The following is a 26,318-nucleotide window of genomic DNA, read 5'->3' on the forward strand; positions in this document are numbered from 1 at the left end:
TAGCAGTTGTTGGATCCATTTTTGATGTTCTTTTTATTTTTATGGTATTTCTGAATAATTTATCATTGACAATGGCCTTAGTTTCTAGTTCTGAGACTCTGACCTCACGATCACTTTTGTTGCCCATATTTTCAATAGAATCTTTAGTCTTTGAATGTCTGTTTGGTTCCTTTTCATAGAGTCCAATTCTGTTGTATGTTAGACAGTCCTGTTTACCATTGCTTTGTATAGCTCATGTGGCTTTTTATTACTGTCCTCTGTGACTTATCTTTTTATTAGGATCATTACCTGTGTAGTTATGTCTTCTTTGAACTTGCCAATCAATACCTTATTGATTTGTACTTTAAAAAATCTCCTGTTATCTTTTCAAATAATTTGTCTGTGTGGCTTTTGGTTTTCTTCCCCTCAGTTTCCCAGGATCAGCTTTATGGGAGTTGGGATCTTTGGGAGGCATTGTGTTGCCTTGTCTTTTCATGTCCCTATTTTTTGTTTGTTTGTTTTGTTTTGTGTGCTGAGGCTGGTGGGTTGATTATAGTGGAGGACTTTGTTGTTAGTATGGAGACTTCTGTACTTTCTGCTTTTCAGTGATGCATGTGGACTTGGCTAAGTATAGGCCTCTGTCCCAGAACCCCCTTATCTGTTTATTTGGGTTGGGGAGGCTGTAGTGTATTTGGCTCAGTACCCATTTCTCCTTGAGTGGACCACAGTATTGTAAATGACACCAAGTAATCCAGATATTGGCATATAGAGAAAACCAACTGATGACAACGTGTTACCTTGGCTATAGTAATGAAATCAAGAATAATAAAAAAAAAAAGAAATCAAGAATAACTGTGTCAAAGACAATCTGGATATTGACATACCCTAAGGACAGCCAGGGATAGGTGGCATACCTATAATCCTAGCACTAGAGAGGCTGAGGCATGAGGACTGCCACAAGTTCAAGACCAACCTGGGATACATGTGAGTTTAAGGCTAGCCTGAACTATGTTGCAAGACCCTGTCTCAAAAGAAAAAAAACAGCCAGGGATTTAGCTCAGTGGTTCTGCTGCCTGCCTCACAAGTGCAAGGACCCAAGTTCAATCCCCAGTACAAAAAAAAAAAGTTGAAGGAAAAAAACAAAAACAAAACATCAACAATGTACCATCCTTAACCATAGAAAAGAGCTATAATTATAGTATAAACATTAAGACAAATCAAATATTGAGCTACCAAATGCATACCCCCATTAATAATAAAACAGTGTTCATCAGTAATAGCATAGAGTTAACTATCTCAAGATTCATAAAGCTTAATGGTTATAGTAGTAAAGGAGGGTGGGGAATGAGAGCTTGTAAAAATTTTGAAAAATTAAGCAATGGAAGATGAGAAAGAGGTGAGAAAAGTGAAATAAAGGATCCTACTAAGGAGTAAAAGGAAATCAATAGTATTAGACAAAAGTTACAGAAAAGAATTTAAAAAAAAAGAGAGAAAGCAGAGCTCAAACTAAAGGAAAAGGAAAAAAATAAGGGCCAGGGATTTAGCTCAGTGGTACTGTGCCTGCCTTGTAAGTGCAAGGTTCTGAGTTCAATCCCGGGGGGTGGGGGTTGGGAGGAGGAAAAAATAGAGAGAGGTAAAGAAAACAAAATAAAAACCAAAAAAAAAAAAAGAGAGAGAAGAAAAAATAAGAATAAAAAAGGGTGCGTAAAACCACACACACACAAACACTAAAGAGAAGAAAAATGAGCATGAAAAATTTCTATTTCTTCTTCAGTCAGTTTTGGTAGTTTTGTTTCCAGGAGTTTGTTCATTTCATGTAGGTTATTCAATTTTTTTTTTAGCATATATTTGTTCACAGAATTATAATCTTTTTTGCTTCTGTAAAGTCAGTAAACATGTCCCCACTTCCATTGCTTATTTTAGTAATTTGAGTCTTATTTCATTTTTTTATTCAGCTTAGCTAAATATTTGTCTATTTTGTTGATCCTATAAAGAACTATTTATAAGAGAGAGATTCCACCTCACCCCAGAAAGAATTGCTGCTATCAAGAAATCATCCAATAACAAATGCTGGCAGGGGTGTGGGGAGAAAGGAACCCTTCTCCATTGTTGGTGGGAGTGCAGACTGGTGCAACCACTGTGGAAAACAGTATGAAGATACCTCAAAGAACTAGGGCTAGAGGTCCCATTTGAGCCAGCTATTCCCCTGCTGGTTATCTTCCCAAAAGAATTAAAAGAATCATACCACAGAGATATATGTGCACCCATGTTTATAGCAGCACAGTTTGTAATAGCTAAAGCTTGGAAACGGCCCAAGTGCCCATCAACTGGAAACTGGATAAAGAAAATGTAGTTTTTAAAAATAAAATGGAGTACTACTCAGACATAAAGAATGAGAAACTAGAGACATTTATAGCTAAATGGATGCATACTGAGGCCATCTTTAGTGAAATAAATATGACATGTGTATAAATACCGAATAGTTTCTCTAGTGTGAGAAACTGAAAGTGTAATTAAGGATTAAAATGATTAAAATGAATAATTGATAATTTGAAATAGGAGGAAAAGGTCCAAAGAGGTAGGGGTGGCAGGAGGGTAAGGGGAGAGATCAGAGTTACAGGCTGGAATCTGGAAAGATTCCATATATAGATTGTGTTTAAAACTATAGGAAGAGATGTAGATAGAGACTAGGGTGGAGCTCATCAGTGGGTTGGGAAGGAAGAGTCACTGAGATCAAAGGAGGGAAGGGTGTGTTTCCAGAAGAAGCACATACAACTATGTATCGTACACAGTACTGGAGAGTGTGATAAATGACTCTGTTTTATGTACTTATCATAACATGGTGTGCTTTTCATCCTTTAGAGCATAATCCTACTTACATAAAAGAGTTTACTGTAAAACAGTGTGCTGCTATGCCAGTGGTAGCCTCATGTATCTTGTGTTTAACTGCATATTTGGATAATATCAAGGGGCCATCACAGATGATTGACATATACCTTCTCAGTTTGCACTTAGAAGTTGGCTCTCTGTGTGGTACTTTGCAATACACATGGATGAAACTTCCTAATAACATACTTCTCAGATTATATTTCCATCACGTGTCACATGACTGTATTGAAATTTAAGTTTAAATAATTTGGCCTATGTGGAGTCTACTAGCTAATTAGAATTTTTTTCCCAGACCATTATTTGTTCAATATTAGTCTTGAAAATCTTTCTAAAACAAATCACATCCTTTGATGTCTTGTTAAAGCTTGAGATTTTTTAAATTATATGGAAAAATGTTTAAGTACTTTTCAGTTTTGCTTTGGTTGAGCTCTATTGTATTTGAATATTATTATAGTTTTTTTCCCTTGCATTGCTTTTCTTTGAATAATTTTAATTTTTTTAATAATGTATGTGTTTAGTGAATAATAAAGTTATACCTTAAAAAAACCTATTTTTTAGTTTCTTTGATTTTCCTATTGTTTTTCTATTTTTTTGCTTATTGTGGCCCTAATCTTTGATATTTCCTTTCTTCTCTAAGCTCTGGTTTTAGTTTGTTATTTTTTTAGTTCTCTGAGGTGTACAATTTGGTTATTGATTTCACGTCTTTCTTCTGCTAAAATATATTTTTAGCTACAAATTTCTCTTTCTTCTATCATATAACCTTTGGTATCTGTGTTTCATTTTTGTTTATCCCAATGTATTTTATAATTCATCTTCTGATTTCTTTGATCTATTTTCTCTTTCAGAGAATGTTTAAAATTTTCTATGGATTGGTGAATTTCCCATATTCCCTTCTGTTACTAATTTGTTTCATTACACTGTGGTCACAGGTGATAATTTAAATAATCTAATCTTTTTAAATTTACTGAGACTTTTCAGTCTGTTATCTGTCAGAGAATGTTCCATGTGCATCTGAAAAGAAGGTATATTCTATTATTATTGGGTGGATTGTTTTATATATGTCCATTATGTCTAATTGGCTTATAATGTTCAAATAACTTATTTCCTTATTGGTCTTTGTCTAGTTGTCATACTAAAAGTGGATGCCGGGGCCAGGAATTTAGCTCAGTGGTCCGCCGCCTACCTCGAAAATGCAAGGACCCGAGTTCAATCCGCAGTACCAAAAAAAAAAAAGTGGATGTTGAATTCTCTCCAACTGCTGGTGTTGAACTCTGTGTTCCTGCAAGTCTACTGGTTTTTTGTGTATTTTGGGGTTCTGTAGTTAGGTGCATCTATAATTATTATTATTATTATTTTTGGTACTGGGGATTGAACTCGGGACCTTGCACCTGCGAGGGAGGCGATGGAACCACTGAGCTAAATCCCCAGCCCAGCTATAATTATTATATCTTCTTGAAAGACTGATCCTTTAACCATTATATAATGGCCTTGTCTCCTGTAGCAGTATTTCCTATAAAGCTTATTTTGATTATTATACTGTCCCTCTAACTTTTAAAAAAGTTATTCTTTGCATCAAATATCTTTTATAGCCTTTCAATACAGGGCATATAATATAGAGATGATATATGGACCTCTAAATAATTTCAAGGAAATATTATAACTCTCAACCTGCTAGATGTCTGATAACGCTGTTTGTGTTCTCCAAAATCAGAGAATTAATTCTAGGAACAATGGAGGTTAAGAGTAGGAAGAATTTATTGAAAGATAGCTTCTGCCTAAGAAAGATAGAAGGGGCCCTGGAAAGTGGGTTGCCCAGGGACCTAGCTTCTCAAGGGAGTTTTATCCAGCAGAGTCACAAGGTGAGTTGGGTATAAAGTGAGAGGGGACAAACTATAGTCAACTAATAAGATTACAAGTATAGTCACTTAAGTAATACTGATCCAATGGAAAATCACAAGTTGAGTACAAGGTGGGAAAAAATTATGTCAACCAATAAGATTAAAAGTATAGATGCTTATGTAATATTGATTACATGGGGAGCAAATGGGGAAGCAAGTCACATAGCAGCCATACATGGAATGAACAAGGATTTTTCCTTGAAGTGTTGGGTTAAGGTCTTGGTGCCCCATCCAGGTGATTGATGGCTATTTAGAATATCAATTACTGCTGTTTATCCTTGGGGGAAGTATGTGGGTGTAGTCATTTCTCCTTATCTTGAAGTCTGGCCTTCAGTGAATGTGCTTCTAGCCATAGTTGTCTTCTGCATTGACTTCTTGCCCTTGACTGACTGGCCTATATTTCTAACTTAGCTGTCTACAATACTTTCACTTCCAACTTATTTCTGTCTTTGGAGTTAAAGCAAGTCTCTTGTAGACAGCATATAACTGGTCATTTAAAAAATCATTCTGCCAATACTATTTTTTTTTTTTGACTGTACAACTTGTTTATTGTGTGCTTTTTTATATGATATAAATAATAACAAAAATTACAAAATTTGTAACTGGAAGCCCAAGCTTATTTACACATATGCTTCTGTTTCAGCAAAGCTACTATTTACTTTGCCCCTATACAAATCTCATAGATAGTTCAATATATTTACATTAACATATTTACTAATGAGGAAGCACTTGTACTCTTTTACTTCATTTCTGCTACTTCCTTCTATTGGGTTGCATGGGTATTTTTTAGTCTGTCATTTGATTTCCTCTTTTTTTTCCCTGTGTTCTTTACTTATTTTCTTAGTGTTTGCCCTGGGAATTACAATTAATATCCTAACGTGAAGGTTAATTTCATGGTGCAAGTTTGGCCAAGCTGTAGTACTCAATACTTGGTCAAATTAGCCTAGATGCAGGTCTGAAAGCATTTCTTAAACATGATTAGCATTTAAATCAGTAGACTGAGTATGTGGGTTACCCTACCTCCCCATATGACAGTAGAATACATCCAAACAGTCGAAGGCTTTAAAAGACTGGAGTCCCCAGAATACATTCTGTCTTTGGACTTGTGACTATGACAATTAACTCTTCCTTGCATCACCAGCCTGCACCAGCCCTGCCAACATTGAACTTTACAGCCCATCTGTGTGAACCAATTCCTTAAAGAGGCACTCTCTTTGTTTATTGCTGTTTCTGTCCAATTTTCTCTTTATGTATAAATTTCCTATTGATTCTGTTTCTCTGTAGAATTCTAATATACCTCAATTTATATTAAATTGTTCTAAGAAGTTACTGACAGTTTCTATCATGTATTAAACTTTGCCCATAGACATCGCACTAAGGGTGGAGGCTAGCATAAGTCTGCATGATTCGAAGTTAGCAACCTTGAAAGGTGCCATTTAGTGGAGTTCAACCTTGATCAGGCCCTGACATAAGTGTGTATAATACTTTATGCAATTTGCATAATAAGCAGTACTTTCATGCAAATGCAGGGACATAGCCATCATGAAGAAGCACAGGAAAGGTATTAGGTTTGAACCCAGGCTTGGGTTCAAATCCAGATGCTGACCAGTGGGAAAAGCCTTTTGCCTGTGGGCTGGTTTCCCTGTACACGAAATCAGGATGCTGTGATGAGGCACAATAAGGCAATGTGCTGGGACAACGGCTGGCATACAGTGGTGCTCAATAAATGGTAGCTTCTGTTACCAGGTATCATGGCACTCAGGCGACCTGAAATTTTTAGGGATGAATATTATCATCCAAAGACTGGGCAGGCAGGATGGCCACTCAACAACATTAAGATTCAAATCAAGGGAGAAAAATGAGGCAAGCCAAAGAAGACAGGAACTGCCCACGTGGTTTCCCAGCTCTGCAATACACTCTGCATCAAGGAGGTAGCAGGCTGCTTGGTGGAGATGATCAGAAAGATCAGAGGCCTAGGAAATTTATTCAGGAATTTATTCTGAATCCTAAGCTTGATTGGTCATAGTGAGATGTTGGAGGTAACAAAGAGTTGGTGAGAGTCAAATGAGGAACAACTCTGGCTCAGAGCAGTGGCTGAACTGGGGCTTATTTGTCCATCCATCTATATATCTATGCCCCTCAGTGACATTCTGTATTTGATGCTCCCAGGCAACTCAGTCAAAACTAGAAAACTAATGGCCTTTTTCTATTACAGAAGTTTTTCTTTTTCTTGGTACAGGGGATTGAACCCAGAGTGCTGAGCTACAGTTCCCTCCCTCCATCCATCCATCCATCCATGCATCCATCCATCCCTATCAGTCTGGATACAGGATCACACTAACTTGACTCAAATTCACAATCCTGCCTTGGCCTCCCAAGTAGCTGGGATTATAGGTGTATGCCACCATGCCTAGACGGATACAGAATTTCTGGCCTCAACTCCCCACTGACCTTCCACTACATGGAGACAGCAGGCTGAAAAGTGCTGTTTCTCTGGCTAAGGAAAGCCTATGTATGGCACACAGAAAACCTGGTCACCAAGGTTTCCTCTGCGAGGGGAGGGTGGTAGGGAGACTTCTTCACCTTGGAATGCTTCTGTGGGTTCTCAGTCCATCATCATATTTCGCTGCACACAGCAGGCCCCAGCCTCCCACATAGCCCTCAAGGGCCTCTGTCCTCCTACCCCAGCTGCAGTAGACTAGGACATAGCCATAATACCTCTCACGCACCATTGGCCTCAGCGCCTGGGCGCCTGTTCCTCCTCCTTCTCCACTGACCCCAACAGAAGGGTGGCTCTTCCTTTGCTCCCTCCACTCTAACCATGTCAGGCTGTGGGTTCCTCCTGGTGTTTGTCTTCACAGGAGTTTATCAATATGACCGTGTGGGTTGGAAGGTTCCCAGCTTTGCCACAAGTTCATTATCCAGAAGCAAACTCTCACACATATGTTCTCACTTCTCTTCTGTAAACTTGGCTTTGTGGAAGATACATGGAGAAACATTATGGAGGTCCAAACTAAAGGGAGATGGCCACTTGAAGAAACTTCCTACTTCAAAAGCTTGAAAACACATTTCCTCTCAAAGGACTGGAACAAGGACTGTCCACACCTTACCCCGTTCAAGGATGTGGAGGGAACCACTGTGCCAACAGAAAGCCACTGCATGAAGTGCATCAAGCACCATCACTTGTTCCAAAGCTAAACTCCATGGCAGCTTCCTCTACTGTCTGTAAGAGGTCGGTGAGATGGTAGCTCAAGCAGAGGGTAGGCAACAGCCAAACCACAGCAGTGTGGAAAGAGGTCATTTTCTGCAGCAGCTCCTTCAGCCTTTTTGTCTTGATGACAGGCTAGCTCCTCTCACAGGTGTTAATACTTTGCTCCTAAAGTTCTTCTTCCAAATTCGGTAATTAATAGTTGGGGACAACCTATTGCTGACCAGAGCTGCACCAGACAGTGCAGCTGCCAATGTCTTTCTCTGAGCCCTTCCTGTCCATAAGGACCAGGGTTCCTGTTTCTAGGAGAAGGGTCACAAACGCAGGGAAGATCTGTTTCAAAGTTAACAGCTCTATCATTAATAGAGTTTGAAAATGTGGCGTTTTTCTGAAGCTGTCTTTTTAATAGTAAAATGGGGTTGCTAGATGCTGGGCATATTAGTGAGGGGGGAGACACCACTGGAGGGGTCAGATTCCAGGAGAGGAGGCTCTGGTTTTCTAGGGGTTACCAGGTCTGGTCCAGCAAGCTCCCCTGCCCCAATTCTAGTCCTGTTATTGAGGGATGCTGAGAACCTTGTTTGACAACTAATGACTAATCTTAATTTTCAGTATATCGACTGCTATTTTAATGAAGACTAAAATAGGTAAAAAGCAAAGTTTTCTTTTTGGTGGTAGTATTGGGGATTGAACCCAGGGTCTCTGCCCTGAGCTAGATCCCCAGACCAGTTTTGCTTTTAATTTTTTAGACAGGGTTTTGCTAAATTACTAAATTGCCCAGGCTGTGCATGAACTTGCCATACTTCTGCCTCAGTCTCAGAGAGTGCTGGGATTACAGGAGTGCACCACTATCCACACCTGGAAGGAAAGGATTTAAGGGTTTGTTTTTGGAACAAAAAATCATCTTTGTGAAAAAGCCTGTAATTTTTCCTTCCTGGACTGGCTGGGAGTGCTATTCCATGAGCACCCTGTAAAATTTCAGAAAACTTAAGCTGATGAAGATTTCCACATCCACAGCATGTATATTTAGTTTTCATTTTATTTTAGTTATAAAACAACTGCCAAAACAGAGTTTTAAAAAAACACACAAACACAATTTTTATTCCTTCTTTTGTTGTAGAAAATAAATATGACCATGTATTCCATATGCTTGTCTATAAAAGCACTTCTAAAAACATCGTTTATTGAAATCAATAATATAATCTTTTTGGCTTTTGGATTGTAGATACCAGGTAATAGACCATTTTATCTCTTTAACTTTTTTGAACACTTGGCTTAAGCAACTTTGGGAAAAGACTATTGTGAGCTTAAAAAAAAAAAATCTTATTCCAAGTATTATTTTTAAACTAGTTACACTAAAAACAACCAGGTCTTAACTTACTTTATTTGAGAATAGTTTTTCTTTTATAAAAATTGCCCCAAACACATTCCCAAACTGACATAAAAAGTTGGTTTATCTTCATAGGAATCAGCAAGAGAGGGTATAGGGAGTGGGAGGAACAAACAAATCAGCTCCTGTCATGTGTACACAGTTCAGCATGACCTCAAAGCATTAATGCCCAGTCTTCCAGTTTGGCCCATGAGAGTTTTAAAAGCAGAAAGGTGTTTAGTCATCTAAGCCTATGTTTCTGAAAAGGTAGGACATGGACTCCCCATTGTGAATGCGCCGGATGGCTTCTGACAAGATCATGCTGATATCCACTGTTTTGATCTTGGGGCACTGAAGCTTCTGAATTTCATGTGGGATTGTATTGGTAACTACCACCTGTGAATTAAGAGAAAAACCCAGGAGCATCAGAAAGTCAAGCAGCTTTAGGGACTGGGGTAGAATGCTTGCCCAGCATGTGTGAAGACCTGAGTTTAATCTCCAGTAGCACAAAAAACAAAATAAAAAACAAAAATCAAGACAGCCATAAAGCCACATGGGTTGATCTGAGAATATGATGCAAAGTTCTGAGGTTCTACTTTACATGAGGACAGGGGTCTACCCAGTCTTAACAAAATTTCCAATCAATGTGAAGCTATGTGTGCATCCCAGGTTAAGATATGATAACCTCACACTCACTAGGATAGTTAGAGCCAAAAGGACCGATGTTAACAAGTGTTAGGAGGATGTGGAGAAAACAAAACCCCCACGCACTGCTGTGGGACTGTGAACTGGGGCAGCTGGTTTGGAAAACAGGCAGGCAGTCCTGCAGGTGTACATAGAGAGGAACCACGTGAGACTGCAATCTTCTAGGAATATACACCCAAGAGAACAGAGAATATATGTCCACACAAAAACTTGTAGATGAATGTTCACGGCAGCATTATTCATAACAGTCAAAAAATAGAAAAAAACCCAAGTTTCTAACAACTTATGAACAAAGAGACAAAATGTGGCATATTCATACAATAAAAAGTGCTGGAAATGCAGTTCAGTGGTTGTTATGGTTTATATCTAAATGTCCCCCAACAGCCTCATGGGATCATAGGCAGGGTTTTTGAGAGGTGATAGGATTATGGGGTGTTACAGCTGACTTACTATTAGGGGCTGGAAGAGACAGGTCACTGTAGGTGTGATTCAAAGAGTGTATCTCCCTTCCTGACTCAAAGAGTTCCATCCTTGACTTTCTCTTCTTCTCAATCACCATACTGTGAGCAGCTCTCCTCCACCATGCCCCTCTGCCACACTGTCCTGCCTTGGAGCCAGCCAACTATGGCAGAAAAATAAACTTTTCCTCCTTTTAGTTGTGGACATTGGGTATTTTGTCCCAGCAATGAGAAAATGACTAAGACAGATTTTGGTATCAAGGGTGGGGTCACAGCTTTGATGCTACTTGATCATATGGTTTAGAAGTCTTTGGAACTGGTTTGTGGGAGGAGTTTGGAAAGGTTTAAAATGCCAAGTGGAAAAGAAGCTCAAGGACACTGTAAGCCAAGCTTGACGGGCTATTCTGGTCAGAACTCAGAAGAACATAATGCAGATACAATTGCAGACTGTATAGACCAGGCTCAGGAAGTTTCAGTTGGGAAGGACTACACTGGCAATCAAACTCCAGACCATGTGGTTACATTCTGGCAGAAAATTTGTCTACATTTTGCTCACATCCTAAGAGATGTGGGAGACTTGTGGGAGACTGAAATTAAGGGTAGCACACTAATTAAATTGGCTGAGAAAATTTCAAGGCAGCTAAACATTGAGGTTGTGGCATGGGTATTTTTGGAAACTTTTAGCCAGCTTTATACTGAAAACCAAGAGCAAAATGCTCATTTAAAATTTTTCAGTTTTGCTAAAAAGAGTCTGCAACGATGGAACAGAGGAAAATTTGGTTCCTGAAAAGATTAGCTTTAAGATGAAGCCAAGTATTCTGGATTGGGAAAATAGGAAAAGTGGCATAAGGACATGTCAGGAATCACCAAGACCTCTCTTTTCATAAACTCAAGGGAGCAAAGGTGTAAAGTTTTCATATGAGAAGAGTGTCCTGAGGCACCCAGAAGGGCTGTACAGGAATCGGTTCCCTGGGATTCATTTCACAGTGCTCAGTCATACTATGAACAACTCTCTCTTCTGCCACACCATCCTGCCATGAAGACAGCTGACTACAGACTGAGGTTGTGACTGCTGGTATTTTGTCTCAGCAGCAAGTAAGTGACTAGGACAGTGGTTGAGTGCCCAGCCACTGGGTTGGTTGCCCAGTCCCCTACCCCTGAAGATTTTGGAGCAGGTGAAAATGTTCTTAAATCAACTGTGGTAATCACCACGCAACTTGGAATATTCTAACAACCATGGGACTGTATTCTTTAAGTTGTTGAATTATATGGTATGTGAACTGTATCTCAATAAAGTGTTATTTTGGGCTGGGGACTTAGCTCAGTGGTTCTACCGCCTGCCTTGCAAGTGCAAGGTTCTGAGTTTGATTCCCAGTACCAATAATGAAAGAAAGAAAAGCAAGCAAGCAAGCAAGCAAGCAAGCAAATTAGCTAGCTATTATTTTTAAAAAAGTGGTAGAGGCAGAAGCTTATATTCAATGAAATGTAAGTATAATTCATGTTTTGAATATAATCTTAACTACAAATAAACTCACTCTTGTACCTATTCTGAAACTAAGTGCTCAGATGTGCCAGTGCCTGGGATGCTACACCCACACCCAGCCAGGCTCTATTACCTCGTCAATGGCAGACTCTTCAATCAGCCGGGGGGCATCGGAAGATAACAGACCATGAGTTGCCATCACAAAGATCTTATATGCACCTCTTTCCTTCAGGGTCTCTGCTGCAGCGAGAAAGGTGTCCACATCATCGATGATGTCATCCTATCAAATCACAGGTAAAGCAATTTGCAAAGAGGGATTTGACAATCAGGAAACAGAAAGGTCTGCCTAAATGTACTGTGACAAATATTTGTTCACTTTTTTTCCCATTAAGTTTATTGGTACATTTTAGGTATAAAATACAGTTGCATTCATCGTTGGGATCTTGCACCTTTACGTGATGTATCTTGGTTCTTATTTTTGCCCCATTTCCCTGCCCTCCCTTCACCCCCTCCACCCTTCCCTATTTACAAAGACTTTGTTTCCAATTTTTGTTTAGTTTTTTATCGTTGTTGTTTTTTTCTTGGTACTGGGGATCAAACTCTGGTCCTTGCGCTTTCAAGGCAGGCGGTGGAGCCACTGAGCTAAATCCCTGGCCCCTGTTTAGGTTTTTTTTTGACAATTATTTAAGACTTTTATTAACAGGTGCTTGCAGTTTGTTGACTTTTTTTGAAAAAAATCAAGTTGTAAACTTTTATTACAAATTAAAAATGAAGTTCTTAAAAATCTCAACTTGACCAGACATGAAACAATTTAAAAACCTTTAAAGGTGTATTGAAAAAAACAAGGCTTTTTTATAAAACACGTTTGTTATTACCAAAAAGAGATGTCTTTAGGTAAAAATAATAAAAACACCATGCTGCATAGATAACGCAGAGAGTTCTAGTTATCTGGTCAATGGGCAAAAAGCAAGCACTTAAGAAGGTCTTCAGTTCCCAATCTTTTGTTCCTTTTTTATTGCTGGAATTTCATATTCATTTCTTCTTGCTGGATGACTAAACCAGATGACGGTAGGGAAGTTAAGCCGGCATTTACTCAGCCCCGCCCTGCTCAGCCTGGGGAGCTGAAGAATTCTCAGCTGCTTTTGTCTCTTTGCATCTTGTGGTCTAGGGTTCTCTGGGCGTCTGCGTCAGTAACTGAAGTTGTGAGGGGTACCGACGTTGAGGTGGCTGCTGACCTTAGGTCTCAATTCCTTGATTTTCCTTATCCTCTTCACTGCCATCCTCCCTAAGGCTGTCTTTGGCGAGGATGGCCCCTGAGAAATCGTGGTCTATAACCTCGATACATATTCTGTCTCACTTGTCTACCTTGTTCTTCTGCACCCTGGTTGTCAGCACCTTCCATCACTTCTCCCTGTAGAGGAGGGTTGGAATACTGTGATGGATGACCATAGGGTCTCCGCATGTAGTAAGGTGGGAACCTTTGCCTGTGGTGCGGTAGGGCCAGCATCGTTGGGCCTGGCCTTCGGGAGTGCTCTCTGATCCCTCATTCTTTTTCCCACTTTCACTCTTCTGGTAATTCTACTAGTAATTGCACGGAGGACCCCTATGACGTGGATAGCATCTATAATGGTTATGGTCTGCTGCCTATTTACTGCCTTGAACTGGAACTCCACCAGGGCCTGTAACATTTGCTGCCTCCGCACCCTTTTCTCCTTCAACAACATCAAACTCCAGTCTCTCCATCTCCTACACTGCAAAGGTACTTCCTGGGGTTATTTTTCTTTATGGCTGTCTCATGTACAAATACATCTTCCTTGATGTCATTCCTGTTGATGAAACCATATCCGTTTCTTACACTGAACCATTTTACTGTTCCCAAAAGCTTCGTTGGGATGACCTTCTTGTCTTGTCCCTGCTGGCAGGCTGCGCTGGATGTGAGACTGCCTGGGGAGCTGCTCCCTGAACTGCTGTGCTGCTGCCAGTGGTGCTGGGCTTGGTGTTTGCAGTGCTGAGGGCGGAAGCGGTGGGCGGGCCTTGGTCTAGGCCTTGCTGCTCATGGTTGCGGTGATGGTGACTGGGGCCGGCTGCGGCAGCTGCGGCTCCTCCCGGGATGTGATGGTAACTAGGCCGGCAGTGGCGGTGGGGCTGCTCAGGGCTCTCTGGGGTCCACTCTTTGTGCCCACTCCATTCAGTTTTAATACATGTAAACTGCATGGTGGCATGTCTCTGTCACCAGGACCTCATGGTGTCCCTCCAGGTCTCTCCCATGAGCCTCCTCCCTCATGGCACCTGCCACTGCCAGGGCTGGCTCCCTAGTGTCTCAGGCTCCCTGGGTGAGTGCTGTTTTCAGCCCAGCACCTGACTAACCAGAATGTAGGTGCTTCAGGAACATCTGCCAGGTCTTATTTTTTTTTAAATGAATAGAAAAATTGTTAGAAGATGCTTCTGACTTTGGAGCAATGGAACTATGGCTCTTTCTCCCAGTTTTTTATTTTCCAAATTTTCTTCTGTGAAAATATAAGAAATATACATTTTGCATATATTCTTACAGTGGTAAAACCAATGATGATTATATTGTGTTTCATTTTGTTTTCTTTTGGCACTGGGGATTGAACTCAGGTCCTTGCGCTTGCAGAGCAGGCGTGTTTTCTTTTTTTTAAGACAGGATCTTGGATCTTGCTATGTTGCCTAAGCTGTTCACGAACTCCTGAGCTCAGGGGATCTTCCTGTCTTGGCCTCTTGAGTGGCTGGGAGTATAGATGTGTGTCACTGAGCCCAGCTGATTATTTAATACTAAAGTACATTGTTCAGTGCTTTCCAATATACAGATCAGATTCCCAGGCTCCCAAGATTCTTTTAAATTCATTACGGTATCAAGTACTGTATAGTTGAATAAACATTCAAGTTTATTTTACATACATATATTACTATTTCAAATGTACACCAATATATTATGATATATCTACCTATTTTTAAAAATACTACTGGTAAAACAGTACAGCAATTCTAGAAAACAGTCTCACAGTTTCTTTTTTTTTTTGGTACCAGGGATCGAACTCAGGTCCTTGTGCTTTTGAGGCAGGCGGTGGAACCACTGAGCTAACCCCCTGGCCCCAGTCTCAGTTTCTTATGAGACTAAACTTGCAACCACCATCTAAACTAACAATTAAACTTGTAGACAAACCAGAGAAATTAAAACTCTATTCATCTAAAAACCTATACATGGAAATGCACAGCAGTTTTATTTATAATAGCTGAAAACTGGAAATGACTCAAATGTCCTTTAAGAAACAAACTATGGTATCGCTATATCATGAAATACTGCTCAGCAATTAAAAGAAACCAATTATTACTATACAAAACAATGTGGAGTGATCCCAAGGGAATCATGCTAAGTGAAAACTACTTAAAAAGGTTAAAGACTATATATTCCATGGATACGACATTATGGAAGTGAGAGTTATGAAGACAAAGGACAGATTCATGTTTGGTAGTAATTGGATTAAGTGGAGTGGAGTGCAGCTACAATGGGGTAACATGACAGAGGTCTAGGTGACAAGACAGCTCCATACCCTGACTGCAGTGGTGGCAATGTGCATACACACAAGACAAGACATGCACAAGTTCACACATGCACAGAGGACATATAACTGGCACTATCTAAATAAGCTGTGTTCAACTCCCACACACTAAAAAAATAAATAAATAAAAATTTAAGAAAGTAAATGAGCCCTGTGACTTGTGGCACTGTGACCTCCAAGTTGTTACTGTTCCACAGCTCAACTGACAAAGGATGTGGGGTCAAGAGCATGCAGAATCTCCTTGCACATCTTTTTCCTACTTCCTGTGACTCTACAATTATTTCAAAATAAAAAGGACTTTCTAAAAACTGCAGTTGCAATAGAAAGGAAGAAAAAAGTACTACTGAATCTATACCATACTGTTACTGCAGACTTTGCAAATTAAAGAATAAATTAATGGACAGCTATTACCCTGTAGGGATGACATGGGAAAAGGTACAAACAAAATCAACAAGCACTAGGAAACATGGGGCACCCAGTATGAAGCTTGAGACACTGTCATCATCGCTTTGAAAATACCTGGCCACAGTCAGTGAGGCTGTAAAAGTGTGGATCTTCAAATCCAACAACTGCACCCCAGATACCCAGAAACCCTCACAGGATGCACCACAAAATAAGCACAAGCATGTTCAAAGAAGTATTACTTAGAAACAGAAAACACTGTATGTTCAATGCTAGGAGGAGAAAGAAATCAGCTGTGTGAAAGACCATGGAACACCATCCAACAGTGAGAAAGAATAATGGGCAACTATATGTCACTATGTAGCAAATCTCAGCAACAGTGTTAAAGAAGCTGCAAAGTACACAGAAGTGTATAAACATCAAAACAAGCAAAGTAAAACAGCATGTAGAGACATGGACATGGACACACACACACACACACACACACACACGTTCATTAATGGTAGACTATCAAGGTAAGCAAGGATAAGAATGGACCGTTCTCAGGCTAGTGACAACCTCTGAGGGGATGGGGGAAGAAAGAGATGAGGAAATGCCTACAGAAGGCTTGTAGGCTTCCAGACACATGTGGTCTCTCAAGTGGAGCAGGAAGTACACAGGAATTCATTCTAGACTTCATGTTGCAAGCAGCAAATGAACCCTTTTTGTGCACTGGTTTTATGATGTGTGACTGATCTGTTTTGTTTTACTGCAGCGCTGGGGATGTAACCCAGGGCTTCATGCATGCTAAGCATGTGCTTGACCACTGAGCTACATATCCCTAGTCCTGATGCGTGTTTTAAAAGTTATAACCAACTTTATACTCTACTTTTATTATCATAAAACAATTTCCTACATTATGACCATCAAACAGTTGCACAAAATTTAGTTAAGTAGTTGCCGGTTTTTAATAAACTAATGATACCGCATTTTTCAACTTGTGGGACAAAATAAACATCTTGCAACAGGAACCGACTTACATGAGGACTTACCTGGCTATTGATTATCCCCAGGCCTTTTACATGTACATCATTAATACATTAATAAGTCAGCCAACAGAGTAACAATGGTATTAACATGAATAAAAGTAAAAAGGTCTACATACCACAATGATGGCAATCCTTCCTCCAACATCGCCAACAACAGTGATTGGGGGCTTTTCTTTAGGAATCAGCACTGGTCAGGATAAAACACATACACTAAAATTTCTATATTAAAAAGTAAAACAAAGCCTTTAAGAAGTTAATATCTAATGATTTTAAGTCCCAACAAACTAGGAAGATAGGGTAACTTCCTTAATCTGATAAAGGGCAATTCTGAAAAATGCAAAGCAAACATGATACCTAATGGTGACAGATTGAAAGCTGTCCCCTAAAAGCAAAACGTAGACAAGGTGTGGGGGCAGGGCTAGTTCTGAGACTCCAAGGTATAAGAAAGACTCCAGGGACTGCATCCAGCAAAGGGAGAGGAGCTATCCAGAGCCTGGTGGGTCCAAACCCTACCCCAGTGTCTGGAAGGTGGGAGAGAGTCAGCAGAGTTGTTCTGGAGGCTTACAGTGTGATGCTGTTTGCCTTGTCAGATTTTTGGGTCAGGACCTGCCATCCTTTCTTTTTGCCTATTTCTCCATTTTAGAGTGGGAATGTCTGGTCTGTTATCTGTCCCACCATTGTATTTTGGAAGCACGGACTTACAAAAAGTATTTGATTTCACAGGCTCACAGCTACATGGGGAATTAATCATTTTTTTGCTAACTCAGAAAAAGAAAAAAGTTCACATAAAAAAAAACAAAAACTCCCTCACAGTTTAGCTTTACGACCAGAGGAAAGCTGAAAGAGGTGTTGGGCACACTTACTGGGGATCTCCAGGCTGGGGTGGATGGCAGCCACACTCTTGACCATGGGTGGGGAGTGCCGTCCATCCACCAAGTCTGACTCAGCATCCTGCGCTTCGCCATGAATCACTGCGATCCCCAGGCGAAGGCGCTCTGCAAAAGACTGGGCCCTAAGGGAAAGGACACAAAAATCAAAGCTCTGTGCAGGGGATGGTGGGGTGGGGGTTGTGCTATGTGTAATTAAAAATTGTGAAATGCAGCCCCCCCACAAAAAAAGTGAAAAAAGCATAAAGTAACCTCAAAATCTTAGATCCATGACTAAGTGTAAAGAGCTCACATGACAAGTATGTCCCTCTAGCCATGGGTAACAAGGGTCAGTGGCAGCCTGGCCTGTTCTGCAATCAGTCTGCTGAGAGCCTGAACACATTAGGCCTGTTTCCTCTCCTATAATTGCTAATGCTACCTACCTTTGAGAATCAACTGCATACAGTGCACAAAATACTTCTCAAAGTAGTAAGCATTAATTTAAAAATAATTTTATGGAGGTATAAAAGATACAGGAACCTGTGCTTACTCAAAAGGCATAATTTTGTAAGTTCTGTTATGCATATGTGCCCATAAAGCATTAGCGCAGTGAAAACAAACATACCTTGAGTATATTCTTGTGCCCTTTTGAAATTTCTGTCCAGCCCCAGGATACTACCGATTTGCTTTCCTTTTTTTTCCCCCAGTACCGGGAATTGACTCAGGACCTTGCACGTGCTTGCCAGGCAGGCACAGCACCACTGAGCTACATCCCTGGCCCGATTTGCTTCATATCAGTTTTATCTTTTCTAGAATCTCATATAAATAGAATCATAGGATATGTATTTTTTGGTGTGTAAATTCTTTCCTTCAACGAAGTGTTTTGGAGATTCATCCGCGTTATACTATCAATAGTTCATTCCTTTTCATTGCTAAGTAAAATTCCAGTTTGAATATATCAAAGTTTACTCAACTTGTTGATAGTTTTGTTTTTTTGTAAATAAAGATTCTATGAACAATTATATACAGATCTGTGTATGGGAATATGCTTTCCTTTCTCCTGGGTTAAAAACTAAGAGTACAATGACTATATCATAATAGTAGGGATGTATTTAACTCTTAAAAAAAAAACCAATCTTTTTTCCATAGTTGTTATATCATATTATATTCCATAAGCTGTGAGTTCTAGTTCCCCCTCAGCAACATTTGGTAGTCATTTTAATACAATCCATTCCAAAGGTGTACAGTGGTATTTCATAGTTTTAATTTGGATCTTCCTAAAGGTATTGAGCAATTTGTCATGTTTATTTGCCAAATAGTCTCTCTTAAAAGGTTTGTTTATCCTTTGCCAGTTTAATTTGGTTGTTTGTTCCCTTAGGAAGTTGTCAGAATTCTTTATGTATTCTGAATAGAATTTCTTTATCAGATATATGCCTATAATTTCTTCCAATTGGTATCTTTTCCTTTCATTCTCTTAATGACTTCTAGAGAGTAGTTTTAAATTCTGATGAAGTCCAACTGACTAATTTCTTACAAATTATTCTTTTGTTGTCATAAAGAATCTTTGCTGAGAGGCTGGGGATGTAGGTTAGTAGTGAGGCACTTGCCTAGCATGCCATGAGTTTGATCCCCAGCACTACAAAATGTAAGACCATTTTGCCAACTCAACATCTATTTTACATAAGTTTTACATTTTATTATTCATTTTAAGTTAATTTTTTGTGTGTGCTGTGAAATATGGCTCAATGTTTTTTGTTTTGTTTTTTTTTTTTGGTACCGGGGATCGAACTTGGGACCTTGTGCTTGTGAGGCAGGCAGGAGAACCACTGAGCTAAATCCCTGGTCTTAAAAATTTTTTTTTTTTTTACACAGGGTTTCACTATGTAGTTCAGGCTGGCCTTGAACTCGAGGCAATCCTCCTGTCTCAGCCTCCCAGGTGCTGGGATTACAGGTGTGTGGCACCACTCCCAGCAAAATTATTTTGTACACAAATATTCAATTATTCTAGTATAATTTCTTTAAAAATCTCCATTGTATTACCTTTTGGATCTGTGTTGAAAATCAGTTTCTAGTTATATGTGGGTCTGTTTTTGGAATCTCTTCTGTTCTTACTTTTGTGTCTTTATCCCAATACCACACCATTATGGCTGCTGCAGCTTTATAGTAAGTTGAATTCAGACAGATTTTTGACTTTGCTCTTTTTCAAAGCTGTGCTGGCTACTCTAGGTTCTGGGCATTTCTATATGAGCTTTACAACCATATTATCATTTTTACAAAAAAAAAAAAAGTCTCCTAACATTTTGACTGGAATAGTGTTGGTTCTATTAATCAATCTGGGGAGAAATGCCATTTTAACAATACAGGTCTTTCAATCCATGAACAAGGTATCTCCATCAATTGAGGTCCTGTTTCGTGTCTCTCAGCAATATGTTATAGTCTTCAGTATATAGGTCTTATACATCTTTTCTTCAGTTTATTCCTGTTTGTGTGACTTCCTTGAAGCAATTTGAATGGTTTTGTTTTCTCATTTCAATTTGCAGTTATCTGTTGCTGGAATACAGGAATAAATTGATTTTTGTATACTGATCTTTACCCTGAAACCTTGCGAGTCTGATTTATTAGTCCTAATACAGGAATAAATTGATTTTTGTATACTGATCTTTACCCTGAAACCTTGTGTGTCTGATTTATTAGCCCTAATCACATTTTGGTATATTTTGTAATATTTTCTATATAAATGATCAAGTCATTTACAAAGTGGGTTTGTTTTACTTTCTTTCTATACTAGATTTATTATTATTATATTTTTAATTGTACTATCCAAAAGCTCTAGTACAAAGCTGAACCGAAGTAGGAAGACTAGACATCCTTGCCTTGGTTCTGATCTCAGAGGGAAGCAAGTGGTCGTTCACCATTAAGCGTGGTGTTAGCTCATGTTTTTTCAGACTTTTTTTACCAGATGAGGAAGTTCTATACTTAGTTTGCTTAGTTTTGATCAGGAATAGAAGCTGAATTGTGTCAAATGTTTTTTTAGTCTACTGTGATAATGATATTTTTTTCATTTTTGGTTCACAACACAGCTAGTACAGATACTGATTTTAATATTTCAAAATCAGGGTCATACTCTTTTTTGGGGCCATGTTTACTTACATGGTATAAGAATGAATTTTTTGTTTTTTTGGGTTTTTCATTCTGTGCAGATTAATGGGTTTCATTTTGGCAGATTTGTGCATAATACATACTTAGATCATCTTCACCTCCCTTCCCTCCCTTTTCCTCTAGTTTCACATTTTTGGGGGAGTTTCAATGCATACAATGTATTTTGCTCATATCCATCCTGCCCTCACGCCTCCCTCTTGTCTAACAATAGTTTCCTTTCTACTTTCTGGTAATCTTTTTTAGAGTCCATATATTAGGGGGAACATTCGATACTTGAGTCTGGCTTATTTTGCTCAACATGATAATCTCTAGATCTATTTATTTTTTTTGCAAATGACAGAATTTTATGCTTCTTATGGCTGAGTTAATACTCCATTGTATACACATAACACATTTTCTTCAACCATTCATCTGCTGATGTGTGCCGAGGCTGTTTCTACATCTTGGCTATTGTGAATTGTGACCAATAACATGGGTATGCAGGTATCCCTACAGTAAGTTGACTTTAAATGCTCTGGGTATACACCAAGGGGTGGTATAGCTGGATCAAATGGTAGCTCTATTTTTAGTTTTTAAAAGAGGTTTATTTTGGCTCATGTATTTTTAGTTTTTTGAGCAAATTCCATAATGGCTGTACTAATTTACATTCGCATCAGCAGTAAAAAAGGACTTCTCTTCCCCTACATCCTTGCCAGCACTCATGGTTTGTCTTCTTAATGACAGCCATCCTGACTATAGTGAGACAGACTCTCAACACCGATTTGATTTGCATTCCCTATTTACTGATTTTTTTAAAAAAAATGTTAAACCAGCCTCACATTCCTGGGATACCTCAAAATGGTCATGATCTATTAACCTTTTACATATTATTGGATTTGATTTGCTAAAATGATGCTTTGGATTTTTACATCTATGTTTGTAAGGGATATTAGTCTGTAGATTTCTTGGATGTCTGTTTCTGCTGTTGCTACTAGGGTAATGATGACCTCATAGAATGAGTACAAAAGTATTAATTTTCTGAAAGAGTGTATGTAGGGTTGTTATTATTTTAAAAAATATTTTTATTTTGAGATACGGTCTTACTAAGTTGTCCAGGCTACAGTATTCCTGCCTCAGCCTCTCAAGAGTGCTGGGATTATAGGCATGCTATTACACCTGGATCAATTAGCATTATTTCTTAAATGTTTGGTACAATTCATCACTGAATTTCCTTTCTGGGAGATCCTGAGGGTGTAACTCAGTGGTGTAACATGTGCGAGACCCTGGGTTTGATCCCTAACATTGCAAATAAAAAACTTTTTTTTCCCCTTCATGGAAAGGTTTTCAATTTCATTTCCTTAATAGATACAAGGCTATTCAGGTTACCTTGTTCTTCTTGAATTAACCTTGGTAACTATATGTCTTTTAAGCAATTTTCCCATTTCATCTAAATTGTGGAATTTACTAGCATAAAGTTGTTATAAAACTCCTTTATTACTCTTTTAATAACTGTACAATTTGTGGTGATGTCTGATACTGGTCAGTGTCTTCTTCTTCCCCTGACCAGTCTGGATAAAGGGTTATCAATTTTATTCTCAAAGAATTGGATTTCAGCTTTCATTGCTTTTCTATATGGGGTCACTGATTTATGCTTTAATCTTTATTATTTCCTTCCTTAGTTTACTTTGGGATTTATATGTATATTTGTTTTTGTGATGTCAAGGATTGAACCCAGGTCGTTGTGTATGTCGGGCAAGTGCTCTTCCACTGAGCTACACCATAGCCTCACTTTGGTCTCAATTTGCTCTTCTTTTTCTAATGTCTTAAGGTGAAAGCTGAGATCACGCACTGGTTTGAGATCTTCTTTTCTAATAAGGTATTTAGTTCTACAGATTTCTCCCTACAGAGTTTAGCAGCATATAACAAATTGTGATATGTTTTCATTTTCATTCAGTTCTGAATACTTCCTAATTTCCTTTTTGATTTCTTCTTCAACCCATTTGGTTAACTAGAGTTGTGTTGTTTAGTTACTATTCTGTTACAAGAATTTTTCTTAATTCCAGTGGGTCAGAAAACCCATTTTACTTGATTTAGTTTCAAATATGAGGCTGTTTAAATTAAAAATTAAAATTAAATTAAATTGAAAAGCTGTTTTGATATCAACTCAGCTGGTAGTTACTGTCCCCAGCAGCGACCAGAGGCTCAGGCAGGAGAGCACTAATAGGAAAGAGTCTCCAAGATTTATGAATGAAACCAGGAGTGCAGTGCTGACACATACTATGGGGTGGATGAACCTTGAGGACAGGATGCTAAGTGACACAATCCAGTCACAGAAGGCCACAGAGGTGAGACTCTACTTACATGAGACACTCAGAACAGGCAAACCAGTGAGGCAGAGAAGAGATGGGTGGTTGCCAAGAACAGGGGAGGGAGAAGGGACAGGGAGTGATTTTTAATGGGTACAGGGTGTCTGAATACACTAAATGCCAGTGAATTGTAAAGTTTAAAATGATTATATTCTGCTCTCCATATCCAATAGTTCTACAGCTCTATATACCTCAGGTGCTTCCTTTTGTAAAACGTTATCTTTGAACAAATACAAACAAGTGGCTTCTTGCCTAGATACAATTCTGTTAATAAATTACTGAATCATTTTGCCTAGAGGCAGTAAACAACTACAAAGTATATCCATCAGTATTTTATGTACCACATCTGAGGGCCAATAAGCAGCTGCCTACCTGGAAGTAAGGGATGTGAGGAGTGGTATGCTTCAATCAGCTGGCTCTGGTCTAGAAATATGACTAGCAGTCAGACTGGGATTGTGGGGGAAAAAAAGGAGGAAATTAAAACATTCATGTAATAAGTGAAGTTGGCAGGGCAATCTTTTTTTTTTCTTTTTTGGTGTTAATGGGGTTTGAACCCAGGGCCTTCCTGCTGAGCTACCTATCTGGCCCTTATTTTACATTTTATTTTGAGACAGGATCTTGGTAAGTAACTAAATTGCCTAGGTTGGGCACAAACTTGTGAGCTTTTCCTATCTCAAGTCTCTGAGAATGGTGGGATTACACACAAGTTCCATCATGCCCAGCTAGGATAATCTTAAAATCAGTCCATGGAAAAGAAGGGCCACCAGGGTGAACTACTGAACATGAGGAATTCCACTGGGGATATTGTCCTTAGAAACAGTGGGTTTCTACTGGGTCACGAGGTCCCACTTACCTCTTAGCTGAGGCTGGAGACTTGGCCACGATGACTGCATTCCTGTAATCTGGGATCTGTGACAGACAAGAGATCAGGGATTATGGCTATATCTCTTAAGTGGTTATTTCATCAGTCTAAAACAAGGAATATTCTACACACTGTCATCTGGTTTTACAAAAAAAGAGGAAGATCAAAGTAAAATTTTTCCTTTGGAAATTGAAAAAATGCCTACCTAGGAAAAAATACTAACAAATTATGAAACATACAATTTTTAAAAATAAAAAAATAGGGATAATCAGTGACTAGGTCATATCTCTTGTCCAGTAAGTACTGATAATTCAGTATAAAGATGCTTTTAGTCACCAGAAAGTCCTCTCATGAATACCAATTCCATGTCATTTCAAAGTACAAGGATCACATTCACCCAAACTAAATCCAGGGTAATTGTCAAAGTCCGAATCAGTATGGTCCAAGCAGATGACTATGTAACATATCAGTCATGACATGCTTATGATAACAATTTGTGTAGATAATCAACCCAGAGATATTTTTAAAAAGATGCTAAGAGCCCTTAAAAAAAACTCCTACATGTTTTCCGGTCTTTTTACTACTGAAAAATTAAGTTATCTGTGCTAGTGGCCATTAAGGACAAACATGTGCACATTATCTAAGTCTAGAGAATACAGAAGACACTTGTAAGCTGAGCATTAGTTTATTTCTGACTTCATCTTGGCCATATTTTCACATTATGTTCTTGAAATTTAACCATTTCATTAAATTGTTACTCTACTGAAATATACTCATTGCTTTGTTCTCTCAATTATATCATTGTATTTTAATGTACTTAGTTATAACATCTGTCATCTTGTACAAGGCCTACCACATAAAAAGCACTAAATAGTAAGCACTCAGGAAATGAACAAAAAACTAATTAATTTGATGAAGATCCAGCACAAGTGCATCCAGCATAATTGAATGGATCAATGTATTTACAGGAAAGCCTAACTTATCCAACACTCACAGGATGTAAGGAACAAAATATATTTTTACAAATTCTATTTTTTTTTCTGTTGGAAGCTTTTCCTAAACTACCTCATGCACTTCTTTGTCTCACCAAACATCAAACAGCATCAAATCCTGCCAAGAGAAGACACAATCGCCAAGGAATCCATTATTAAAATATTTAAAAGGATTCTGTAATAAAATCATACCTATTGTCTCTTCAGAGATTAAAATAGAAAATCATATACAGATAGAAACTAAAAGTTGTAATGAAAAAGAACCAAAAAGAAATCTAGGATGAGGAAGTTATGATTGAAAGAAGCAGCTCAGTAGCTGGCTGACTGAATGGCAGGAATGATACAGCTTGAGGACAACTTGTGAGGATTAGGCCAAGGAATTTTTCCAGAATGCTATACATAAGAATGCAGAAATTAAAATTTAAAAAATAGTTATAGCCAGTGTGGTGGCACATGCCAATAGTTCCAGGACTCAGGAGGCTGAGGCAAAAGGATTACTTAACCCCAGAAGTTCAAGACCTGCCTGGGCAACATAGTGAGATCCTGTCAAAAAGAAAGAAAGGGGCCGGGGATTTAGCTCAGTGGTGCCACAGCCTGCCTCATAAGCACAAGGTCCCGAGTTTGATCCCCGGTACAAAAAAAAGAAACAAAGAAAAATATGTATGTATATGTAAAATTTTCTGAATTTATTTACATTTTTTTCTTTCATAAACAGTTAAATTCATTTTCACTACGAGGAACTATATTAATTACAAGAAGGTAGCAAAAGCCCGTATGCTTACAGAAAAACATTCTTCACAAACCTGTGAGCTGCCATCTTTTAAATGTAGCATTTAAAATGAAATTCTCTGGAAAAGTTTACTAAATAGAAATAATTCATGTGAAAAAAAAAAACAGTTCATAAAAGCAAAATAGCTAATTACAATATAAATTAAAAATTTAAAAGGCTTCTTACATAAGTCACAAAAGAACTCATATCAAAGATTAACAAAGTGACTATATTAAGTGACACAGTACTGGGTGTAGTGGCACATATCTATAATCCCAGTACTCTGGAGGCTGAAGCAGGAGGATCTATCTCTGAGAGTTCAAAGCTG

The 26,318-nt window shown here is 38.7% G+C and overlaps 1 protein-coding gene and 1 pseudogene across 8 annotated transcripts in view; both read right to left on the bottom strand.

The window, feature by feature from the left end:
* Prpsap2 (phosphoribosyl pyrophosphate synthetase associated protein 2) overlaps nucleotides 1–26,318 on the bottom strand; it is a 69,175-nt gene that overhangs the window by 24,241 nt on the left and 18,616 nt on the right. For 4 of the 8 annotated variants that reach the window (XM_004868754.3, XM_004868757.3, XM_087203900.1 and 1 more), the window contains 5 exons: nucleotides 24,221–24,276; nucleotides 17,861–18,009; nucleotides 17,114–17,184; nucleotides 12,120–12,266; nucleotides 9,335–9,736 (listed from right to left, as the gene is read on the bottom strand). In XM_004868754.3, coding sequence (XP_004868811.1) covers nucleotides 9,578–9,736; nucleotides 12,120–12,266; nucleotides 17,114–17,184; nucleotides 17,861–18,009; nucleotides 24,221–24,276 — 582 coding nt within the window. In that variant the 3' untranslated portion in view covers nucleotides 9,335–9,577. Of the gene's footprint in view, nucleotides 1–9,334; nucleotides 9,737–12,119; nucleotides 12,267–17,113; nucleotides 17,185–17,860; nucleotides 18,010–24,220; nucleotides 24,277–26,318 lie in introns of those variants that run through there. The other 4 variants (XM_087203899.1, XM_087203897.1, XM_087203898.1 and 1 more) reach the window with 1 other exon arrangement.
* LOC110346454 (Y-box-binding protein 1 pseudogene) lies at nucleotides 12,273–17,107 on the bottom strand (annotated as a pseudogene).

This window comes from Heterocephalus glaber, unplaced genomic scaffold, assembly GCF_053883595.1.
Source record: "Heterocephalus glaber isolate CG9 unplaced genomic scaffold, H.glaber_assembly_v1.0 deba00001813, whole genome shotgun sequence".
Lineage (NCBI taxonomy): Eukaryota > Metazoa > Chordata > Mammalia > Rodentia > Bathyergidae > Heterocephalus > Heterocephalus glaber.